Raw genomic sequence first — 14,322 nt, 5'->3', positions numbered from 1 at the left:
TTTCCACGGTAAATGTCAAAAGTTCGCTTCTCGCCGATCGGAATTTGGGGCGATTGTGCAAATTTCCTCGCAGCTTCTTTTTTTTTGTCGTCGTTGTTGTTACTCTCTTTCTCACTCTTTCCATTTTCGAAATTGATCTAAGCAAGCGTACGTGTTGCATGTGCGATCGGAATTTATTGCGATTTGCTTTCCCCCCCAAACACAAACACACACATTTTCTAAAGAGTCAATCGATCAAATATCGACGTCTGTTAATCGCGAAACGTTTTCCAATCTAGACAACCTCTTTTCATGATGGTTTCCATAGCGACATAGAACCAATTGTTTACTGAACTGAAATATCAGGTGACTAAATTGCAAAGTTATGCAACGCGTTCATTTGAAATGTTTGAAACACCTGATAAATTCGGATATAAACTGAATTGCATTTTGCGCGTACAACAACAATAGAGAGAGAGAAGAAGTTTTCTTCGTTAGCTACCAGTTTTCCCCAATTTACTCCCAATCAGTTCGTTCCACGAAGTGCGCGAACTTCGTTTTTCAATTGTCCTTTTGTCTATGCGGCCGATTGTTTCAGTTCATTCGTTTTGTTGCGTTCATTGCATACCACGCTCTCCTTCCTATCGATTCGTCCGGGTTTGATAATTTAATAAAGCCGAGCGTTTCGAAGAAGTCGAGGAGTTCATTCACCACCACCACTAACTAACTAACTAACTAACTACCCAACCCCCGCTGCCGCATCACAAACAAACCCATTTACGTGTGTGTGTTTGGTGACACGTGTCACAAGGCATTCTCCAGTTGGTATCGCCGCCTCCGCTCAGCTCCATGCATACCTTGTGCGATACCAACTTACCCATTGACAGATTGTGTTTCTTTTTGTCTTCGTTATCTGCCATGCAACGTTTCCTTTTCGACATACACCTGTCATTATTATTGTTGTTAAAACTTTACGTTTGATTAACTCAACGTTCTTTCCATTCATCCATTCCCAATGTTGTTATAAAAACATTGTTTTGCTTTTGTTTCTCGTCTTGTTTCATCTTTGCAAACGTCACTTGTGACAGATTGTTTTTTCTTCTTCCCTGTCATTATTCTTTGTTGTTTCACTGAAACAGTGTCAACTTTAAGCGTGACATCCCACCTCCCCCCCCAACTGGGACTTTATTATTTTCGCAGGATGATTTCCCGCGCGTCTCTCATATCCGCGTCGGGACGTTCATCGCTTGCTTCTTATTATTATCTTCCATCTCTTTATATAGCAAAACCGCGCGCACTCTATCTCTCTGTGTATTAAATTAATTTTAACGAAGTGGCCACCTCAGGGGGAATCCCCGTCTCGAATTCGTGTTTGCGTTTCGCGCAGACAGGAAGGAAAGGCTAAAACAAGAGAAACGAGAAGAAACAAAAAAGTAACAACACGTAACGGAAAGGGTGTTTCTCGCTCGTCGGAGGGAATAAATCGTGCGGCGAAAGAAGCTTTTAGCCTCGCTCTCTTCGTCTTGTTTCTCTCTCTCTCTCTATCTCTCTATTCGCCAAGATAAGGCCATAAATTGCACCTGGCCTACTGACTGCCTACTTACTGCATCGAGTCTGAGCCCTCTTAGTTTAGGGCCGCCGACTTTCCGATAATTTCTCCATGAACACAACCGACATTATTTAGCACACCCGTCCACCCCCCTTTTAAACACTCTCTGCTGCATAATTCAAACGAAATATGTGCATTTGCTAATACAAACACACACCTAGTTTCCAAATAAACGCAGACGACTGCGATGACGAGCGGAATACCCAATCAGCTTTCTTCTCTTCTCTTATTTGCTCCCATTATTCTCATTTATATATTGTTGCACTCTCGAACAAACGTCAAATTTCCATTGACAACTATAGACTTTTCATAATTCAACTCATAGCAATTTTGACATTAGTTCAAAATACAAACGTCAAATTTCCAATGACAACTCTGATTGTCTATAAATAGTTGTCAATGAAAATTTGACGTTAGTTTGCATTTTTTTGAAACAAAGGTCAACATTCCAATGAGATATTTTGTTTTTTAAGACAATGCAGAGTTGTCATTGGAAATTTGTCGTTTGTATTTTGAACGAATGTCAAAATTGTAATGAGTTAAATTATAAAAAAGTTGTCAATGGAAATTTGACGTTTGTATGTATTTTTTGCAACAAATGTCAACACTCCAATGGGATATTTTGTTTTTTTTGAGACAATGCAGAGTTGTCATTGGAAATTTGACGTTTGTATTTTGAACGAATGTCAAAATTGCTATGAGTTGAATTATGAAAAGTCTATAGTTGTCAATGGAAATTTGACGTTTGTTCGAGAGTGCAACAATATATAAATGAGAATAATGGGAGCAAATAAGAGAAGAGAAGAAAGCTGATTGGGTATTCCGCTCGTCATCGCAGTCGTCTGCGTTTATTTGGAAACTAGGTGTGTGTTTGTATTAGCAAATGCACATATTTCGTTTGAATTATGCAGCAGAGAGTGTTTAAAAGGGGGGGTGGACGGGTGTGCTAAATAATGTCGGTTGTGTTCATGGCGAAATTATCGGAAAGTCGGCGGCCCTAAACTAAGAGGGCTCAGACTCGGTGCAGTAAGTAGGCAGTCAGTAGGCCAGGTGCAATTTATGGCCTTATCTTGGCGAATAGAGAGATAGAGAGAGAGAGAGAAACAAGACGAAGAGAGCGAGGCTAAAAGCTTCTTTCGCCGCACGATTTATTCCCTCCGACGAGCGAGAAACACCCTTTCCGTTACGTGTTGTTACTTTTTTGTTTCTTCTCGTTTCTCTTGTTTTAGCCTTTCCTTCCTGTCTGCGCGAAACGCAAACACGAATTCGAGACGGGGATTCCCCCTGAGGTGGCCACTTCGTTAAAATTAATTTAATACACAGAGAGATAGAGTGCGCGCGGTTTTGCTATATAAAGAGATGGAAGATAATAATAAGAAGCAAGCGATGAACGTCCCGACGCGGATATGAGAGACGCGCGGGAAATCATCCTGCGAAAATAATAAAGTCCCAGTTGGGGGGGGAGGTGGGATGTCACGCTTAAAGTTGACACTGTTTCAGTGAAACAACAAAGAATAATGACAGGAAAGAAGAAAAAACAATCTGTCAAAAGTGACGTTTGCAAAGATGAAACAATTGCGAACACAAGACGAGAAACAAAAGCAAAACAATGTTTTTATAACAACATTGGGAATGGTTGAATGGAAAGAACGTTGAGTTAATCAAACGTAAAGTTTTAACAACAATAATAATGACAGGTGTATGTCGAAAAGGAAACGTTGCATGGCAGATAACGAAGACAAAAAGAAACACAATCTGTCAATGGGTAAGTTGGTATCGCACAAGGTATGCATGGAGCTGAGCGGAGGCGGCGATACCAACTGGAGAATGCCTTGTGACACGTGTCACCAAACACACACACGTAAATGGGTTTCGTTTGTGATGCGGCAGCGGGGGTTGGGTAGTTAGTTAGTTAGTTAGTTAGTGGTGGTGGTGAATGAACTCCTCGACTTCTTCGAAACGCTCGGCTTTATTAAATTATCAAACCCGGACGAATCGATAGGAAGGAGAGCGTGGTATGCAATGAACGCTGAAACGCAACAAAACGAACGAACTGAAACAATCGGCCGCATAGACAAAAGGACAATTGAAAAACGAAGTTCGCGCACCGAAAACGAACTGATTGGGAGTAAATTGGGGAAAACTGGTAGCTAACGAAGAAAACTTCTTCTCTCTCTCTATTGTTGTTGTACGCGCAAAATGCAATTCAGTTTATATCCGAATTTATCAGGTGTTTCAAACATTTCAAATGAACGCGTTGCATAACTTTGCAATTTAGTCACCTGATATTTCAGTTCAGTAAACAATTGGTTCTATGTCGCTATGGAAACCATCATGAAAAGAGGTTGTCTAGATTGGAAAACGTTTCGCGATTAACAGACGTCGATATTTGATCGATTGACTCTTTAGAAAATGTGTGTGTTTGTGTTTGGGGGGGAAAGCAAATCGCAATAAATTCCGATCGCACATGCAACACGTACGCTTGCTTAGATCAATTTCGAAAATGGAAAGAGTGAGAAAGAGAGTAACAACGACGACGACGACAAAAAAAAAGAAGCTGCGAGGAAATTTGCACAATCGCCCCAAATTCCGATCGGCGAGAAGCGAACTTTTGACATTTACCGTGGAAAACGTTCGAAGATTTGTCAACGGTGGCGGCGTCCTGCCAACAGCAATTATGAAAAAAAAAAAACGAATGAAAAACAAAAGTTATATATGATGGTAAACAGGCAACGTTCAAGGATAAAACTAAAGTAACATCTATTTGCTAAATGCAAACATTTCTGGTAATTTAAACTTAATGCATTTAGAAAAGTACGCTAAAAACAATATGACACAAAAAAAAACAAGCGACGATTATTAATTAAAAAAGAAGAAGAGAAGCTATAACAATTGAAGTGAAAGCGATCCAATCGAAACTCAAAAGATGGAAACAATTGCATTAAAAAAATGATTGCAAAATAAACATTTGATGAAGCAATCAATGTACTGGGCAAGTTTGATTTATATGTAAAAAATGGGGGAAGAGACGATGTGCATTTGTCCATTAAATGGGAAAGCAGAGTTGTCAAATTGTGTGGCATTCCTGAACGAGTAAAGTCGTTGAGTGGTGGTTTTTATGTGGATGGGGGGATTATAGGAATTCCTTGGGACTGGAAATCCGATTTTCGGAATGCCACCAGAAACAGAATAGATGGAATATGTGTGTATGCGTGCGAGGAAGAGAGATAGAGAGAGAAAAAAAGAGATTAGGCGCAAACGGAAAAGTTGTGTTTATTTTTATGCGCTTTCTCCCCATTTAATTCCTTCCCGTGCGGTGCTCGCTGTAATCGGATTTAAAGGATTCTCGAGGAATGCGATAGTAATATACAACAACATATGTGAAAGAAGAGGATGAAATATGTATAACGAAGAGATTTTCTAATTTGAATTTGATCGCCCGCTAATGAGAGGCTGGAGATAAAGACTCGCTAATGAAGTTAATTGGCGAATGCGCGCGCTCCGTTTGCGATTTTCATCCGGTTTTTCCGGCTCGGGAAATTTGTTTGTTTTTTCGCAAAAGGAGATGAAAGAAACGTCGCGCGCGCGCCGAGCTGAGCGAGCGTGGAATGCGAGCGAAACTTTCCAAGTAATTAACGTTTTTGAAAGTGCACACACAAGTGCGCAGATGGATGTGTACATGCATGCATGCATGTATGCAGACAGTCACCAATACAGCCGCCGGTGCTGCTGCCATTGCGGATCGCGGTACGAACTTGCGAAAAAGAATAATGAAAAAAAGAAGAAAAAGTACGAACAATAGAGATGGAGAGATTGATATATACATATGCACAAGAGAGAGAGAGAGAAAGAGAGAGATTTAGGCCCCGGGAGGAATTTATGGCCGTTTTCACTCGGCGACGAGGAAATTGCATTTGCGAAATATTTCTGCTGGATGGATGCACTGCAGGAGAGAGAGATGAAAAATTTCTAATATTTTTCAGACGGACATTTCCCATCGCACGTTTGCTGGAATTTACAAAAAACAACAAAACGAATAATTGTAATAAAAGAAAATGTTTGAAATTCGGTGTTGTCGTGAAAGAAGTGAAGAATAAGTAAAGAAATTAAAAAAATCTTGATGATTGATGATGGATGGACCAGGTGTATTGTGCGCCCTTCTTGAGGTGGCGTGGAGAAGACGTGACATCGAAGGATGGGTGGATTAATGCTATTTTTAAGTGTTGGCTCGGGAATGGGGAAGCGAAACAGAAATAAAATCATTCGAAACTCGAAATTTATAAATAGACGTGGCGAGGAGGAAACGGCGGATCGCGTGAGCGTGTTTCTCTTTCATTCATCATTTCCTCCCGAGGGAAAAGAAAGAAAAAAGAAGAGAAGAGAAGAAGGAGCAGGAGTAGAAGTAATTTCTAAGAGAATGGAACGAGGACGGGGGAGAGAAAGCACGCGTAAACACATTCATCCCCCTCTCGGTATCGTTTATAACGAGGACACTCGGCCATAAAAAGTCTGTATATAATATAAACGAGGGGTTGGTTTGCTGTTGGTTTTCTTTTTCTCGTCCGTTTCACAATTTCTTATACGCCAAAGACGACCGAGGCCCTTCTTTGCGACACATATAGAAGAAATACACATCTTCTGCATTCAAAGAAGGACGAAGATGCGGCGACGAAGAGAAGTGAAGGGAATGAGATTAACGACGCGTCCCGTTTTAAATTTAAACAGAGTCGTTCAGTACGGACCGGCGCTCTTTTAATTAGAACGAACGACCGACCGACTTTGTTGTTTTGTTTCTTTGATTCTCTAGTGCCCTGTTGTCGATTTAAGTTGTCGGCCCTTGATTTAGATTGACATTAACCAAACGCTTCCTATTTAAACTCATTTCATTCAAGCTTCGGAATTGTTTTTTCTTTCTCTCACTCTCATACACACACTCTTTTTAGGGGGTGAAACGAATGCTTGAAATATAAACTATTCCACTTACGAAACAGTTACGAAATATTGAGATATCGCTGATATTGGATATTTTGGCATCGGATTATCGCGTCGTTCGGTTGTTTGCGTTCTTGGCAGGCGAAAGAATCTTTTTTCATTGTCCTGCCATTGATCCTGCTGGAATCAATTAAGATCGTACGCGATACAATTTCCGAACAGATCTATCTATTTCCAGACCTACCACATTCTCTCGATTACCATCATTCCCGAAACCGAAGTCACGAAATAAAGTGAACGTACTCGGGGGAGGGTGAGGGGTTGCGGAAAGGATGCAACGAAATGCAGAGAAGGAGAAGAGGGGTGTGCGACAGTAAATGATCATCATCGGTTCGAATGAAAGAATAAAGGAGAAGAGGGGTGAAATGTGCTGTTTTTACGGCGATTGCATGCGGGATGGATATAATCCAATTAACGTAATACAATAGTCGGTTTAGCCGTGATGGAGGGGTGTGAGAGTCTCTGTCCGCGCGTAAAGATAATTGTTTCGAGTTGGCCGAAAACGTCAAATTAGTTTTGATGACTAATCGGCTATACTTAATTAGTAAATGTACGCGTGTGTGTGTCAATATGAATTATTATTATCATCATCATCATCATGCATTAATTAACGAATTGTCTTTAAAAGGCGGCTAAAACATGCAATCGCGTTTCCATAGCAACTGCATTCTTTTTTATCGCTATTCTTTGTTTTTTTTTTTAAATGTTTATTTGAAGAAGGCTCTTTGACGAAAGCCTCGTTTCGGTCTTAATTACCCAGAGGAGAAACCGGAAATGAGTATCTCCACTCTCTTTAATTCTTCGACGTCTGCTGCTCTTCTGCAGTCTGGGAACGGCGCNNGCTCTCATTCTCTCAATGTCAATGTCACCGCTGACATTGATCGAAAGAAAGGGGTCGAGTGCAAGAAGAAGAAAAAGGAAGATCTGGACGAGGAGGAGCGGCAGCAGATGAACGAGAAGATGGAAAAACGCAAAAGACGCACGCGAAGAATGAACAGAGGGAGAGTTTTCTTTCGTTTTCGTCACTTTCACGCTGCATCGCGAGACTCCTAATAGATCAAACGGGAGACATCTGCGAGCGAAAGTGCTTTGCAATAAAAAATGAATAAAAGATTTCTAAAATAAGGCAATTAGAAAACACGATGCAACGGCGGACTTTATATAAAATTTGTGCGCGTCTTATTTTTTTTTCGCGCGCGAAAATGGCATTTCACGTTGAATATGAGGGAGAGTGTATGCAATTAATTAGAATTAGAAATGTGCGACTGGCTAAAGTAATAAACGTATGTTTCGCGTTCGTCCTTTTTGTTCGCGTTTATTTATTTCCCCATTTTCATTTTAATATTCGTTGCGCAAACGGAATTCTCGCCGCATTATTCACTCGTTTCGTTTCTATTTCTTTTTGCCGTTCGGTTTTCTGTATGTGTGTGTGCGTCTCTTTTCGCTCCCCGCCGCGACCACAAGTTTTGCATAAATTCCGATCGCGCTTTAACACACACACACATACATGCATACAGAAAAAAAATAAAAGGCGCGCATGAATCTGTCTATCCGTCCGTCCGTCTGATCGTCCATCCTACAATGCAAGCAATCGCGCAAGTAAACATGCAAGTATGGATAGATGGAGATGGTGAAAGAGACGCCTTCGCGTAGAGCGGAAACATCAACAATGGAAGAGATTTTCATTTCATTACATACTGTTTTCTTATCATTATTTTCGATATAGGAGCGAGGATGGGAATACAAGCAGATCACGGTTACTCGGGTGCCCGGCTACGGGTTCGGGATCGCCGTCTCGGGCGGTCGCGACAATCCACATTTCGCATCCGGAGATCCCAGCATAGCTGTCAGCGACGTGCTGGCATCCGGCCCGGCGGAGAGGATGCTACAGTAAGTCGCAGTCACTGAAATCAGACAAATGGAATTTAATTTAATTTAAAAAAAAATAATTGTTTTTCTTTCTTAGGGTGAACGATCGGATCATTTCCGTGAACGGGATTTCTCTGCAGAACGTGGATTATGCGACAGCCGTGCAGGTGTTGCGCGACTCCGGAGATACCGTGGTGCTGGTGGTGAAGAGGCGCACGACACAGCACAGCCATAGTCACAGCCTGAGCGCCTCCTATACGGGACCTCCGCTCGCTGCCCTGGGCATCAACCCACTGTCCCCCAAAGTTACCCTCACCAAGAACTCTAAAAAAGAAGGTACGTAGTGATGTGAAGAAAAGAAAAAGAAAAGTATTTCATTAATATTACATGGATTTGCGTGCGTATAGATTTCGGCATTGTGCTGGGCTGTAAGCTGTTCATCAAGGAGATATCGTCGAAGGCCAGGGATCAACTGATGAACACGAACCAGGTGTTGAACGAAGGCGATTTCATCACGAAGATCAACAATGCGAACTGCAATGACGTGATGTCGCTGAAAGAAGCGAAAAAGTTAATAGACGGCACGAAGGACAAGTTGCACCTGTGCGTGTCGCGCGACTTCGGAGGGCTGATGTCGCAGGCCGCGGCCCCCTTGTCACCGGGCATATCGCACCAGGCGCAGAGCTCGGTGAGCACGACAGGCGCCGTGAACAATTTCTACAAAGGTGACGATTTCCTTACCTCGTCGGGTCAGAGCTATTCCAATCAGAATCTGTACGTGCAGCCGCCCACGAGAAATGCCAATTTGGCGGCGAACGGGTTCGATGATAAGGTGGAGCAGCAGCTTCCCAGCGGTCCCAACTCGCTGCCGGACGACAAAAGTAATCTGGCGCCGAGAGGACGATCTCGTGGTCCGGTCGTCAACGATCCCAGTCAGCTCGACAACAGGAACAGCATGTCTCTGTACGGCAGATCCAAAGGCGGTATCGAAGAACCTCCGAGACCGCCGCCGCCTCGCGCCGAAGACTATTACAGCAGTCGTCGCCAGATCTACGACGAGGACCCGATCATTCAGAAATCGAAGCAACCAATGTAAATATATTAAAAATGCTAGTGCATTTACTAATACAACATCATGTTTTGTTACCTCAGTCCGGACGCAAGATTCATCACATTCCATAAAGAGGGTTCCGTTGGCATCCGGTTGACTGGGGGCAATTTCGTAGGCATCTTCGTGACGGCCGTCCAACCGGGCAGCCCAGCATCCCTGCAAGGCTTGCAACCGGGCGACAAGATACTAAAAGTATAATTTATTGTTGTTATTGTACGACGTATGCGATGATTAAAAACACGGCACACACTTATCTTACGGCAGGTCAACGACATGGACATGAGTGGCGTGACCAGAGAGGAAGCCGTGCTATTCCTGTTGAGCCTGCAGGATCGCATCGAGCTGATCGTGCAGTTCTGCAAGGAGGAGTACGATAACATCGTGGCCTCCCAAAAAGGTGACAGCTTCTACATCAAGACGCACTTCCACTACGAGAGTCCCGCCAAAGGGGAGATGTCTTTCAGATCAGGAGACATCTTCCACGTCATCGATACACTGTACAACGGCGTCGTCGGATGCTGGCAGGTCTACCGCATAGGTGAGAGCATAGATTTTCGATCTGAAACAAAAATACATTATATTGTTGATGTAAAATAATAGGTAGAAACAATCAGGAGGTGCAGAAGGGTATAATACCGAACAAGGCAAGAGCAGAGGAGCTGGCGACAGCACAGTTCAACGCGACCAAGAAGGAGATGTCGGCGAACGAGTCGCGCGGCAGTTTCTTCAGGAGAAGGCGAAGCTCCAACAGGCGGTCAAAGAGTCTGGGCAAGGTAAGTCTCGCATGTCCTCCCGTCCACACTAAGAAGCACCTCTTGCTATTTACGTTTTCATTTTACGTTCGTAACTTTGTCGTATTACTATTATTATTTTTTTTTCTTTTTTTTTTCTCCTTACTTTATTTTTGCACGAACTAGGAACACTGGGACGACATCCTGTTTTCCGATACCGTTTCCAAATTCCCCGCCTACGAAAGGGTCATTCTCAAGCACCCGGGATTCACGAGGCCCGTTATCCTCTTTGGGCCGATCGCGGACGTCGCCCGCGACAAACTCATCAAAGATTTCCCCGACAAATTCATTTCACCACGTAAGTTGCAGTTGTAAGAAACGTAAACGAACACATCTTACCGTTCGATCGTTCGATCGTTCTTCTGCCCTTATAGAATTGGATAATAGCAATGTGGATGATGGCAAAGCGTCGAGCAACAAATCGTCGTCGAACATTATAAAGTTGTCGGCGATTCGCGAGGTCATCTCGACGGGCAAACACGCCATCCTGGATATCACGCCGAACGCCGTTGAGCGATTGAATTACGCGCAATTGTATCCGATCGTCGTATTCTTCAAAGCGGACACGAAGATTGTCATCAAACAATTGCGACAGGGTCTGCCTAAGTGAGTAAAGATAATCGATACGATTGTTTTGTTGCTTATATTTAATTACTTACATTCTGCAGGTCGGCGCACAAGAGTTCGAAGAAGATTCTGGAACAATGCCAAAAGTTGGATAAGGTGTGGAGTCACATCTTCAGCGCTAATATTACCTTGAACGACAACACCGATACGTGGTACAGGAAGGTCAGAGAGATCATAGACAAGCAGCAGAGCGGTGCCTTGTGGATGAGCGAGAGCAAGGTAAGTCACCACGGCCTTGTGGATGGTGCAAGAATTTGGTGTTGGTCTCATCAATCTATGGTGGTTGTTGATCTAATAAGGGCATATTACTATACATTAATTAAGATAATTGTTAACTGTGACCGAACTACTACTACTACTTACTGTTACTGTAATTATTATTTTCACAATTTGTCTTTCTCTCACTGTGTCTCTTGCAGCTGGGGATGGATCTGTTAATATCCGACATGTATTTCTTACCGGTGCCGAGGGCGAAGAGCTGCCGTTCGCTGCCTCCGCCCTCGCGCTCATCAAACTCCTGCTCCCCGTTCCCAGGTAACGTTGCCGCCACTTCCTCCTCCACCGCCTCCTATTACTATTACCAAAACCAACCGCAACGCACCCATCTGGGCCGCCCCCGACAACACGCGCGAAATTCGCGCGCAAAGCAACTGCCCCATTCAATGTACGAGACCGATCGCAACAACCGATTCAACAACAACAACAACCTGCTGCTCGATTCTTACTACTACTGCTCGCCCAGCCAGAGCAGCCTGTACAGTTCCGGCTACCAGCAGTCGATCATAATCCCAAGTACATACCAAAACCAGTCATATGCAAGTAGTCTTCCATACCGTATTAAGAGCAACAACAGCAGCAACAACAATAAGAACAGCAACTTGCAATACAAAGATTTGATCGAGTGCATTAACGCAATCAGCATGCAGCTGGGCGAGGACGATTCGACTGCTGTCGTCGCCTCCGCCGCCGCCTCTCACGCAACCTCCGCTGCCACCGATAACCGCATCCAATCGGAGCCGATCTACTATGACTGCGGCGACCCGCCCGGCGTCTCACCCAAACTAACGACCAACGCAAATCCCATTAACTTTAACCTGCGCTCTCTGCCGATCAGAGAGGAGAGCTTAGGTGATATTTGAGCCCATTCCAACGTAACCCAGCTAATTAAACTTACTAATTGAACAATCACCGACCACCTTCCTCATCGCCCGCTTCTATACACACTAATTGAGAATTGATTAATTGATTTGAACCCGTAGCAATTGCACTAACAGAGTATGCACTACAACAATAGCAGCATTAACTTAACCTCCCCCCGATTAGTGTTTATGTTATGATTTAATTACGTTGTATTTCTATTTTGTTGGCTAACTCCACGTGTATGTAATGTAATGTGTATGTCTCATACTGCTCTCTATATAATTCACTCCGTGTCTCATCATATCATCTTCATGAACTCGTTTGTGTATATAATATTGTAGCCTGAGGAGTGCCTGTCCGATGATTTCCTGTTCCCAATGTCTTCGCTAAGATTGTCGTACGCTAGTTCCCCGGAGAGCGACCTCGAGCACAGTCCCGGACCACCCCTATCGCCCGGCGGCCTCTCGGCCACAGGATCGACGACGGCCGGACGACTCACCAAAGCCAGCTCGGATCCGAGCGTTGTCATGGCCGATAACAGTACCACAGACGTCCTACCACCCTACCAGGTAAAATAAAGAAATCAATTAATTAAACGAAAACAATCGATAATCAATCTGATTATGAACAGCCTACTTACGATTCGCGCTACGGATTCAACTCGCAGACGCCTTCGGAACCGCAATCCCCGACGACGCCTACGAACAAAGAAATGAACTACCACCTAACGTCGCCGGCGTCGCAAGATCACACGAACAACAACGATCAGGGCGGAAACACGTCGTACACCAAACCGAACGTGTACAATCATAACGGCGGTGGCGGCGGCGGCAGCGGAGATTTCACGCAGTCGAACGAATTCAACAAGAACATCTCGCACAAGAGGCAATCGAGCAACGTGCACGGTCACTTCAAGGGACACAGCATGAGCGAACCCAGTCCCAAGGAGCAGTTCTACGGCACCGCACCGGATCTACCGCCGCGAGTCGATCGCGCCGTCAAACCGCCACCCCTGAACACGCCCACAAAACAAAATTCGAACGCGCGATCCGCCCACGAAAGGCTGTTCGGCACGAAACCCTCTTCGCAAGCGGAACCCAACGACCCCGGCGACAGCCAAAACTTTAACAACACCGCCAAAGTCGGATCGCTGGACCGGAGCCAAAATTCAAAGTCTGATTCGCTGAGCAGCTACGATTCATTCAATAACCCGAAACAGCACAGCTCGCGAATCATACCGAACGCTCACGATGATCTCAAGACGACGCTATCGAAGATCGATCCGATAGCGCCCAACGGACAACAGCAGCAGCAGCAACAACAGCAACAACAACAGCAAAATAGTCCTTCGAAGTATCCAGGTGGAAGATGGGAACAACAACAGCAGCAACAACAACAGCACAGGCACGATCGGCTAGGATCGAAGTTGGATCTGAAATACGAGAGACCTAACGGTAATCCCGAGAACGATCCGAGTCCGAGGAGTTCGCGGGAGCTCGACAAAGAGATGGATCCGATGATGCAGCAATCGAGGAATGCGGAACGACTCGATATGTACAGGTGAGGAGATAATGATTTCGATTGCGTTCGACATTTCCTTCGAACGTGCTCTATGGGTTATACCGCCCAGATTCGGTATGCAAGCGGGCAACATCTGAAATGAAAATTTAAAATATTATTACAGGTATACCAGATCGCCGGCGAAGCAGGGCTTATCCAATAAGCAGCACATCGAAACAAAGACTGACTACGGAAAGTACAGCAGGAACAACAACGCGGAATACACGAGGAGCTCGCACCAGGACCTGAGTCAATCGCACCTGAGCATTCACCAGCCGCACCATCACTCGCCGATGAAGACGCAAACGAACTTCGAGAACGGAGGCGGAGGTGGAGGCGCCCCGGGCGGTGGCAACACGTACAAGCCGATACCGCCGCCGAAGCCGAAGAACTACAAACCCCCTTACAAGACTGGGCAAGGCGTCGGAGGCGGTGGAAGCTTCGGACCGAACGATGGTGTCATGCAACCGCCTCTGCACTATCAGCACGGGAAGAGTCACAGCAATCCAGTAGTAATTATAAACAAACGCACACGATTTGATTCGTATTTGCTAATATGCATTTTTACTTTGTCCGTCCGCAGGATCAGAGATCGCCGCCTCAGATGAACCCAAACCATAATTACTATTACAACATGCCGCAGA

At 44.5% G+C, this 14,322-nt stretch overlaps 1 protein-coding gene across 6 annotated transcripts in view; it reads left to right on the top strand.

Annotated features, from left to right (window-relative positions):
- Window positions 1–14,322, top strand: part of LOC108558496 (tight junction protein ZO-1) — a 25,487-nt gene that overhangs the window by 9,003 nt on the left and 2,162 nt on the right. For 5 of the 6 annotated variants that reach the window (XM_017915411.1, XM_017915412.1, XM_017915416.1 and 2 more), the window contains 14 exons: window positions 8,307–8,470; window positions 8,547–8,785; window positions 8,857–9,541; window positions 9,602–9,752; window positions 9,825–10,098; window positions 10,161–10,333; window positions 10,478–10,649; window positions 10,726–10,957; window positions 11,020–11,197; window positions 11,398–11,793; window positions 12,460–12,687; window positions 12,750–13,678; window positions 13,803–14,190; window positions 14,262–14,322. The exon at window positions 14,262–14,322 is cut by the window's right edge and continues 280 nt beyond it. In XM_017915411.1, the coding sequence (XP_017770900.1) occupies window positions 8,307–8,470; window positions 8,547–8,785; window positions 8,857–9,541; window positions 9,602–9,752; window positions 9,825–10,098; window positions 10,161–10,333; window positions 10,478–10,649; window positions 10,726–10,957; window positions 11,020–11,197; window positions 11,398–11,793; window positions 12,460–12,687; window positions 12,750–13,678; window positions 13,803–14,190; window positions 14,262–14,322 (4,270 nt within the window). The remainder of the gene's footprint in view (window positions 1–8,306; window positions 8,471–8,546; window positions 8,786–8,856; window positions 9,542–9,601; window positions 9,753–9,824; window positions 10,099–10,160; window positions 10,334–10,477; window positions 10,650–10,725; window positions 10,958–11,019; window positions 11,198–11,397; window positions 11,794–12,459; window positions 12,688–12,749; window positions 13,679–13,802; window positions 14,191–14,261) is intronic. The other variant, XM_017915414.1, reaches the window with a different exon arrangement.

This window comes from Nicrophorus vespilloides, unplaced genomic scaffold (assembly GCF_001412225.1).
Source record: "Nicrophorus vespilloides isolate i.1.1-1 unplaced genomic scaffold, Nicve_v1.0, whole genome shotgun sequence".
NCBI lineage: Eukaryota > Metazoa > Arthropoda > Insecta > Coleoptera > Silphidae > Nicrophorus > Nicrophorus vespilloides.
This window is presented reverse-complemented; position numbering and strand designations above follow the sequence as displayed.